This window comes from Grammomys surdaster, unplaced genomic scaffold, assembly GCF_004785775.1.
Source record: "Grammomys surdaster isolate TR1022 unplaced genomic scaffold, NIH_TR_1.0 335, whole genome shotgun sequence".
NCBI classification, from domain to species: Eukaryota; Metazoa; Chordata; class Mammalia; order Rodentia; family Muridae; genus Grammomys; species Grammomys surdaster.
This window is the reverse complement of record NW_021604754.1, coordinates 849,104-860,002: the sequence shown is the minus strand read 5'-3', so window position 1 is coordinate 860,002 and position 10,899 is coordinate 849,104. Positions and strand designations below refer to the sequence as shown.

At 38.2% G+C, this 10,899-nt stretch overlaps 1 protein-coding gene across 1 annotated transcript in view; it reads left to right on the top strand.

Annotated features, from left to right (window-relative positions):
• The first annotated feature begins 10,545 nt into the window (after nt 1-10,545).
• Cftr (cystic fibrosis transmembrane conductance regulator) overlaps nt 10,546-10,899 on the top strand; it is a 165,651-nt gene continuing 165,297 nt past the window's right edge. The window contains exon 1 of the mRNA XM_028778439.1: nt 10,546-10,726. Within this exon, the coding sequence (XP_028634272.1) occupies nt 10,674-10,726 (53 nt within the window). The 5' untranslated portion in view covers nt 10,546-10,673. The remainder of the gene's footprint in view (nt 10,727-10,899) is intronic.

Here is a 10,899-nt window from a genome sequence, read left to right as displayed (position 1 = left end):
ATTTAGGAGCATGACTGTTGGATTATAAAGTATGACCATATTTAGTTTTACCAATAAAATTATATTCTAATCTCACTAGCATTTGTTATCATAGGTTTTAAAATTTCAGCCTAATACTATGCCATTGTTTTAATTTGCAAGTTCATGATAGCAAACACTGACCCATACCTTTCCATATGTTTCTATATTTATATGCATCTTCAGAACTGTAGTGTCCAAACTCATTGCTTTCTTTTTAATTGGGTTGTTTTCTTGTTATTCAGTTTTGTTTTCCTTTATTTTTGAAGTAAGCAAATAAAAAATTGTTGAGAAAGTATGCCTTTTAAAAAGTCCTAAAGAAGTATACAGTTTCCATTTCACTTTTCTTTTTCCATGTAAAAATAACCATAAGAGACTCAGCCCAGCAATCACTGACTCATTAGTGGATATAAAAGTTGGCATCCAAATGTACACTGTTGACTACCTACCTATGTCATTCTGCTAAAATTTTAATTTTTAGGTCAGCTCATTTAATTCTCATTACAACCTTTAGTAATAGAAGCTCATGATTCTCTCACTTTAGTAACTAAGGAAATACCATCTCATATTCCCTGGAAGAATTTACAATGCTCATTTACCTAAATTTTTATATATATATAATATGAATTTGGCCTTCATGTACTACTGCAGCCTGTAGATGCCAGAAGAGGACACTGGATCCCTGGATCCAGTTACACAGGGGTATGAACTACCATGTATACACTGGGAATCAAATCTAGATCCTCTAGAAAAGTACCAACTGTTCTTAACTGCTAATCCATCTCTCCAGACTCCTGCATGTATTTATTGACATAGAATTTCACTGTGTTACCTAAACTAAGCATAAGACAAAGATAATATATTTTGGAAAAGAGATGATTAATGCTTGCTACTTGTATAGCTAAAGGAAAGAGTATTTTACATGTATTGAGTGAATACAAAACAAATTCCAGAAAGCAGTGTATCAAGATTACTATGGTTGTCTTAAGCACTGATATGTTTGGGTTTGTATGAGAACACACTGAGGTGAACGAGTAAAGTTCTTAGTTTTTGCAGGTGCTGTTGATCTTTCATAAGATTTTTCATTGTCATTTTCTTGAAAGCAAGCATGGTAAGAATATAATAATAAAGTATATCCCTTGTCCCTTTCCATTTTGGCTAGACAATTAACTTCCAAAAGTGATTTGTTTTATTATTTGATAGATAATCAACAAGAAGAATTCTAAAAGACGAGTTATGGCCAATAAGGTCTTGAAAACATAGCAGTACAATCTAAGCTGTGGCTAGCTCTATGGCTGGCGATGAGCCTGCAGCACGGGACTGGATGTTCCACCATGGCTCTGGCTCTCCTCCAGGGAGCTGTCAGTATCTGAGTTCCCACAGTACTGAGCAGAAGGCAGGTGCAAAAAGGTTCAAGGTTTCTGTTCCCCATTAGAGTGGAGGGCATGCAGTTCATCTGTCCGAGGGATAGTGGGGTGGAATTCCTGCTTTGCTTGGAGGGAAGAAAGGGCTATGCATCGACATAAGTTCCAGAACCTGATATAGCTCTTCACATTCCTCATCCTGTCTCTGATATGAATGAGGACTACTCAGGTTCTTTTTAGAGAAACAGGATTGTGATATTTCCCATTCTTGAAGCTTCTAGAGGCTTTTGTTTGTTTCTGTTTTATATTTACAATTAATATTCTTAATAAGTAAAAATTAAATGCAATCGAGATTATACACACATTTAAAAAAACCCATGATGAATTAGTGCTAGTAGTGAAAGAATGTAGTTATATAAATAATCCAAAGTTATCTGAGGGAAATATGTTTTTACTCATAACAGAGTACTTTTTGTGGCTATATCTAATGGCTCTTGAGAAGAGATTTTTTTTTGACACTAATCCACAAGTTGGATAAGCATGCAGTCCTGGGGGTGGAGATAAAGTAGAGGAGATTTAGGACCACCATAGATTTTGAGAAGGACACTGATGCTCACCATTTACCTTATTCTCAGGAAGCTAATATTTTGCTTTGTTCAAGTTTTAGTCAAACTTAGTTCTAAGATACTAGATGTTACACTGGGGTCTGCCTGTTTTGCTGCATCCTCAACAAGACAAATAGTTTAGAGGCTTTTCAAAAACATTGGTGGAATTTGAAGGTTTCCTTACTAAGGGGATCTATGTCTTTTCCTTGTTTTGAAAAAAAGTTAGAATTTGTCTCATTATAATGTTGTACATCTATGCATTCCCCCATGTTTATGCAACAATATATATATGCCCTATCTGTTTATCTATGGAACATATATGTTATCTTTAACTTCTTGTAGTATAAATAAGGTCATAGGACTCAATTCATTTTCATTACTGAGGCTCCTGAGAGATCGAGAATTCCTTTTAAGTTTATCCTCCACACCACCTGCCCTGGACCAGGCATAGTCTCATTTCTACACATCAGAGGAGTGTGAGTGGAGTCTGAACAGTGTAGGCTCTTTCTGCTGTTGACTTCTGTCTCAGCAACATTTTGTCTGATGAAAATAGTTTTGGGCTTGTTGACAATTTCACTGGGAGAGGGGAGGGGATGAGAGGATAACAAAATGTATCATATAAACATATGACAATGTCAGTGAACAAAAGCGGCCCTCTCAGTTTCTGCATCCACTGTTGTGTTATTGGAATAGACTCCCAACAGGCCTCAGAAGACCCTCTCATTCCCATTATTAGCCTCAGCCAGTATTACCTTATACACTGTTTCATCCTGGGTTACATCTCCATTTCCATCCATGGATTAACTGGATCCACTCAATGAAGGCCAAAGAAAAAGAAAAGAAACACTCCCTTTGTGATATGTCCTGTTTTCACCCACACAGAGAAGCAAGAGAACAAAATGTACAATGCAGCTCCTCTCAGTTAATCACGACTCTTCTCCCTGGTCTAGCTGTATGCAGAGCACAGCGACTACACATTCACCTACGAGGGCACACCATCAGGTTCATTCAAATTCTGATGATATCTCTTGAATTTATGTCGTGTTCACCTTTTGTAATTAAATTTATTTATTTGAAAATTGATATTTTTTTTACTGGAACATACTAGTTTTATAATTTTTTTCTGAGACATATAATGACATTTATATAGCAAAAGGTATATATATATATATACATATATATATATATATACATATATATATATCCTATAAGTACTTTCTTACAAAGATGATTCTAAGTAAAGTTTAGTTTTTATTCACTAATAATTGAATCTGTATTTGAAGGTAAGACTTTGCAGTGGTCAGATCTGTTTAGATGAAAAATGTAAATTTGTTGATTTGGTTTTACTTCATTAGCATGATTATGCTTCCAGAAAGAATATAAACATTCATATGTCTTAAATACAAGTTTTGGCATATAAACTCCAAACGCCTGCTACCTTCTGTCAGGCTTGCTGCTTGACAACAGCTGTACAAGCAACAAAGAAATCTCAGTCACTGTCAGCTCCCACAATGCAAAGAGGCCCTAGTCCCTGAGCAGGAGTGGCTTGTCCTTTTGACCATTTGGATTAATCACCATAGCTGCACCAATTGCAACGAACATGGAGATCAATAAATAGCCATCACAGAGCCCTGAAATAGCAATATCTTTTAGATTGTCTGTGCAGAATAACTAAACCAAGACAGAGACTATAATACTATGAATTCTTAAATTTTAGCCTTCCAGCCAAAAAAAAAATTTTAATAGGTAATCAGCCTTACATTCTGTCCTTCACACCCTCCCTATTAAAATCATAAATGAGTACAAAAATGATCATAAAGTGAATTTTTAAAAATTTAGTTTTAGTTGTTGGCCATAATGACAGTGAGTGATAACTCTGTAAGGTTCTGAGTACAAGCTCTTTTATAACTGAGTTGTGGGGGCAGTGTTTCTTCCCAGTTAAATGTATACTGTCTTCTAGACATTAGACTGAGGATCATATATTGTACTGGACTTTAATAAACCACGACTTAAGGATCACTGTGAGTACCCATGTGTAGTAATATTTCCATCAATCTATGTTCATAATCTACATTTTAAAATCACTATGTTATCTGCTTTGTTGTAAACCATCCACTTAGAGAAGAGTCTAGCAATAAGTGAATCATCTGCTTTGGTCACTGTGCTACACTGACTAGTTAAATGTAACAGGAATTCCACAGACCTTATGGGCAAAGTTTTATCATTTTCCCCTGTGGAGTTCAAATTTATTAATATAGTTCTATAGCTAACATCTGGTTTTCAGCATGACACCACCAATGCAAATTTAACTTGATGTTAAGAATTCTCTTGTTTGTAGAAGAGCTACAGCTGGAAATTAAAAAGAGAATGAATATAAATAATAGAACATTTCAGGATCAAAACTTTAGGAAACCCCAGAAGATTCATTAGTGTCTGTCTTCATGACAAAGCTATATTCTGTATATTCTCTGCAATTGTTCCAGCTCATTAGTAACACTAATAACATTCCTGTTTTGCATAGCTGGAGGATCTCTTAGAATTTTCTGTCTAAGGAACTACCTTTAATATTCAGAAGACCCACCAGGGTGCTAAATTCCATCTGGTCCCAGTTGTTATAAATATACTATTGTCGATGAGCTGAAAATCAAAGGAACCAGGAAACAGAACTGGAAAAAGTCTTCACTGTGCAGAGGTCAGAAGCTTGTCTATAAAATGCAACTTTGCATATAAATCAAAATTATCTTACCCTTGTAAGAGTATTTGATTTACTCATTTTCCTGCCAGTGTTATCTAGCCAAATAACACCAAAAGGAGCAGGAAGCCAAAGTTCCTGAGAACTCTAATAGCCTTTAGAAGGCTCAACAGTCTGTAATATTTTGTTTTGCAAAATACAAACCTGAGTTTCTGATACATAACCACTATACATAAAGGTAATTTTGAACATTTCTTGTATGCTTATAAAGTTCTAAATCTTTTATATCTGTGTGTAAGTAAAAATTAAATGTATTTCATCTCAACTAAGGGCCTGTTTTTAGCCTGTTACCCTCACATAGGTAATCTTTTGAGATGATGCTTGTCATGACGTGGGGACTGTGGACTGGTTCTAGTAACAGCTTTGTGTAGAGGCTTGAGATGCTATTAAACATCCTGGTATAATATACAGAGCAGCCTCACATCAAAGAATAATTTAACTACATGTGTAATGGCACAGAAATAGAGACATTTCTTTCCTAATTCACTAAATAAATACGCTATTCGGTGGGAGTGATGAATCTAATTTTGAGGGAAGAGAAATTTTATCTAAGAGGTACAGGCCTTTAATCTCAGCACTTGGGAGGCAGAGGAAGGTGGACCTCTGTGAGTTCTAGGGCAGCCAGGGCTACACAGAGAAAGCCTGTCTCAAAAAACAAAGGAATAGACTTACCCAAAATCACACAGCTAGGCACCAGGTTTAGGTTTCAAACTTAGTTTTTGTTGCTTTAAAACTCAAGTGACTTTTATATACTCTAGTAGAGTTTCCAGAGAACAATTGATAACTATTAGTACATTCTGTGTTTTGATGGAAATACTACCTTATTCTGTATATCAGCCATACTATCAGGTCCTATTTTCTGAAAGCTTAAACAGCAGCTACTCATACTTGATTCCCTTTAGAGTCCCTCTTTAGGATGTTTCTTTAGGATGTTTCATCATCTGTTAGATCAGTAACTACAAGACAGAGTGATTGCTTGGTTGTTCTTGCTTGAAATGTTCTTGTTACTTAAAATGAATTACAAACAAATAAACAAACACACATCCCAGAAAACATTATTTCTGTTTCCATTTCTGTGGAAGTTATATATGAATACCAAATGTGTGTGTGTGTGTGTATGTGTGTGTGTGTGTGTGTTTTCATGAGTGTTTATAAACAGTTTTGTCAGACAAAATGTGATGTTGGAATCAGAAAAAATGCCAACTGGCCTAACTGCTATGGTCTTAATACAGCAGCTTTGTAAGACTGCAATATGTATTCGCACTGAGGGATTCTGGAGGCAAGGTGTGGAAGAACTGTGACTGCCTTACTGTCTATCTTTGGTAAGTGTTTAAGCATAGCCATTCTGTGCATGTGAAGCTAATGAGGTCTGCTTTCTCTCTTTAGGGAGTTTGTCTTCTTACGAAGGAACTTTTTCATCCCAGTTGTCTAGATTTCAGTGTATCCATGATTGCTACCCATTTATGATAAAGCTCCCTCAGGAAAGATATGGATATAGTCAAATTAAGTTGAAGGTGATAGATCAGAGTGAGATGTAGTCTAAGTACACTCTTATGATCTCTAATGGGGAAACCTTTAGCCATTTTCTAGCATGTAGAGAAGCATATGATACTAAGCTTATATTGCTAAGGTCTTCTGTGGAAAGCACCCGGCACACTGCTGGCACACTTCAGTAGGTGCCTAATAGACATGGGTCCTCCCCTTTTCTTTTCATCAGCCTTTCCCAGTCCATTCCTTCCTCCCTTCCTCTTACAGTCCTCTCAGTGTATCTTGAAAAGTATGACACGAAAGTGAGTATTACTCATCTGTACTAAAGAACAGCTATTCCTAAAATACCAGTCAGTCCTACAGATTAGTGTGCAATTATTTAGTCCCAGCTCAGACAAAGACTGTTTAGCTTCACATTCCATTTTGCTCTTTCATTAGTGGTTGATCACACTATGGCTAGGACTGAGGATGTCCTACAAGCTACTCAGTGCTCTGCCATGAGAAGTACCCCGAGTCATCTGTTTTATTATCAATCATCCAGGCAACTTCATTTGGAAATTAATAAACCATTGTTTCTCAGGTTCTTCCTCTGCAGTATGTGATATTAGTTACCTGTACATAAACATGTCCTAAGGATTAAAAGAGGCAAATCACAATGTAATTTACTTAAGACATATGGTAAATATCTAATGAATGTAAGCTATTGTAATGTTATATGATGATATGACTGGTATTTGAGTAACTTAAAGAGAAAAATCACCATATCTTAGTATCACCTTTTGCGTTCATCCTGATCTGTTGATTTCCTTAAGACTCTCATTTAGAGCTTCAGTCACAATCTTACCTTTATCTGAACATATTTCCTGATATATTTTCACATTTGTATCTAGATACAAATTCTTTATATTATATCTTAGTTATTTCACTTGGACTTGTCTATTTTGCTGAAATCTTCTGTCCAAACAAATTTGGACTGTGATTTTTATGATAAAAATCTAGGGTGTGCCTATGCTCATATATATATATACTCTTAGAATGGATTATACTGCTTACATAACATTTATCAAAGATACATAACTCTTGTGACTTCTTGGTCTGTAGGTTTCTGCTTTCCCATCTTATTGAACAGCTATATAAGTTTTGAATTCATGAAACTAATGTGGGGAGAAAGGGTTGGTGACAGAACAGCAGTACATGATAGGAGATTTGATTAGATGTAATTCTTCGACCTGATGGGAACTCACATCTGAGTTTGAGTTCACTAATATGGGCATTTACTCCAATGCCTCATTATCTGGAAATGGCATAATAGGCATAATAGTATATATGAACATGGTTGTTGAATGAATGGTCCCTGAAAACCTCAAGGACTGATTACCTTTACATTTGTGCTTTCAAAAGGAAGCAGCTTGAGAGCTCCTGGAGCCGTGCAGCTTGGCCAGTTTTGATGATCTCTGACATTTAATTCTTCATTTTGTGTCACATGGTGGTGAAAACAAGGAAGAACTGATAACAAATTAGTTTCAGAATGTGTGTATCATATGTGATGGGTCACACACTAGCATCTACAAACAACAGGTGAGGGTGGGGAAAGGATAAATCAAGTTCAGTCACAGGGATGGGAAAAGTCAATAGTGACAACCAAGTTTCAATCTTGTCATACTGGAGAGAGAAAAATACAAGGAGAGTACATCAAAATGACAAATTAGAAGAGATACAAGCTTTCCTGTGGTGTCTATCTGTGACAACTTTATCTTTTTGCTAATTTTTCTTTTTAAATCAAATTTGGCTACTAAAAATTAAATGTCTTTACAACTATTTCAAGGTAAGGAGAAAGGCTAGTGTTAATACAGGAAGTAGAGCTGTAAAGCCTCTTGACCACAAGATTCATTAATTTAAATTTATTTTCTTGTCTTAGAAGTATTATGAAATATATATTTACTTGTGTCATAGCTGGATGTCCACTAGTAAAAAAAATTCAGATAATTCATAAGTAAACACCCTTGCTTTTATATGGTGAAGCAAGAATCAGGTCTTAGAACCTTCAAACTCTACCCTTGGAACAGTCAACCCTAAATGGGATATCTCCATCAAATACCTCCCTCAGGGATCAGAGAATCCTGCAGAAAATGCAGAAAGAGTATAAACCAGAAAAGATGGCGAAAACCGTGAAAACAAGGCCCTCTAAATCAACATGGTCAAAGCTCATATGAACTCACAGACACTGAGGAAGCTTGCATGGAGTCATGATGGGTTTGCACCAGATCCTCTGTATATATATTATAGCTTCCAGTTTAGTGTATTTGTGGGATTCCTGAGGGTTGGAACAAGTCACCCTCTGTTTCTTATGCCCCCATTGGGATCCTTTTTGTTTGTTTTGTCCAAGTCTAATGTATTTTTGTTTAACCTTATTTTATTTTATCTATTATTATCCTTTAGAAGCGTGCTTGTTTCCTAATAATGGACAGAAAGGGAGTGATCCAGATAAGACTGGAAATGGGTAGGAACTGGGAGGGATAGAGGGAAGGAAAAAAAGTAATCAAGATATATAAAAAATCTGTTTTCTTTTCTTTATGTGTTTTTTTTTGGTTTTGATTTTTCAAGACAAGGTTTTTCTATGTAGCCATGGCTGTCCTGGAATTTGCTCTGTAGACCAGACTGGCCTTAAATTCAGAGATCTTCTTGCCTATGACTCCTGAGTGCTGAGTTCTGGAATTAAAGATGTCACCACTGCCTGGATAAAAAGAACATTTGATTTTCAATAAAAAGAAAAATTTCCAACTCTATTTAAACTTCCTTTGGCATAACAGGGTTTAGTTATTTAAGTGTTGACTCTTTACAACCCAGCAGGGTTTTGTGTTGGACACACATTTCTCACACCAAAAGCTTGGAAGGGAGGCACAAAGCCTAGGGGAGCTGAAACCTCAGGTTTTTCTCTCAGTGAGCTTGAGGTGAATAGGACACCTTGGCTTCAGTGATGCAGAGTCCCTTTTAAGTGTCTTAGTCAAGATAGCTTGCTTACTAGGACTAGGGAAGCGAAAGGGTTGTGTGGTTTATATTGTCCACTTGTCTTTCTCTAGTGCACACATAAAAGCCTTGTGAACATGAAATACCACAGCACACATTGAGCAGAACCTGAGTGACAAGTGGTAAAGGAATAGCTCCCTTTGTCCTTGAGGACTTTGGCTGGAATTATAACATATATGCCTGATGGGTATTGTGACATATATGTATGATACACATGTACCTCATAGGGAAAGTAGTAGCTTACCTTTCCTTGGTAGGACTTTTGCTGTAATTATGATATATTAGGGAATTGTGACATGTGGATGACACACATATACCTCATAGGTATTTGATAGGCTACCCTAGAGCCTTCAGTCAACAGAAGTCAACAGAGCTTAGGTCTTGTCCAGCTCTTGAGGGGCTTACTGCGGTGTACACCTCAGAGTACTGTGGAACTTTGCAGCTTCCTGAGTGTTCTTTGATACAAAAGAGCCACATTTTTATCTCCTTTTCAAAATGGATCTTGAAAAGTTAACTGTTACTCAGTCAGAAGCTAAGGAGACAGGAGAAAGAGAGAGAAAAAGAGAAGGAAAAAGAGGAGAGAGGAGTGAAGGTGGAGGAGGAGGGGGAAAAAAGAGGAAGAAAGAGAAGAAAAAGGAGAGGGAAATGAGGGAGAAAGAGATGAAGGTGGAAGAGAAAGAGATGAAGGAGAAGAAAGAGATGAAGGCAGGGGAGGAGTGGAAAGAGGAGAGGGAGGAAGAGAAGGAGACAGAGATCAAGGAGAAAGAATAGAAGGTAGAAGACAAAGAGAAGGAAGAGGGGGAGAAAGAGAAGAAGGAGGAGAAAGACGAGGAGAAGGAGAGGAAGGGGGAGAGGAAGAGGGAGAGGGAGAGGGAGAGGGAGAGGGAGAAGGAAGAGAAAGATTCCAGGAAGCCAAGGGGACCAGTGAGTGGTCTTTATTCCCACGTAAGAAGGGTTCTAGGTCCCGCAGATTGGCCAGGGTTTACCCGGGCCCGCAGGCTGAGCCACTGCTGCGGCCGCCACCTGAAGGTAGGCATGCGAGGGGCGCTGGAGGGCGGGCGGGCACAGAGAGTGAGCGCCAGGGGAAAGGAGGCGCTGGCGGGCGGGCGGGCGAGCGCGGGGCGCGCTGGAGGAAGGAGCGCGAGGAGCGCGCGGGGCGGGCGTGGGGCGTGGAGAGCAGCGACTGTGAAGCTGGGCTAGGCAGCGCTGGCTTTAACCTGGGCTGCGGAGGCGGGGGAAGAAGGCTGAGGAAGGGGAGGTGTGTGGGACCCGAGTGGGTGGGGGGAATTGGAAGCAAATGACATCACCTCAGGTCTGAGTAAAAGCGAAGAGCCAAAAGCATTGAACGGGTCCTGGGTATCCAGAGGAGTCCAACCTGAACCTGTCCGGACACAGACCTCAGTGCACCACGGAGACATCATGCAGAAGTCGCCTCTGGAGAAAGCCAGCTTTATCTCCAAACTCTTCTTCAGGTGAGAGGGTGCCCAGCAGATCTTTGCAGGGACACGTGTGCACATGCCAGAGAAGGGAATGAATATGAGCAGACTTTGGGAAACCAGGAAGAGATTTTTGTTTTGTTTGTTTTGTTTTTAAAGGTGTGTTGTCATTCATTGCTTTAAAGAAAATATGTATTTTGTAGACTAAA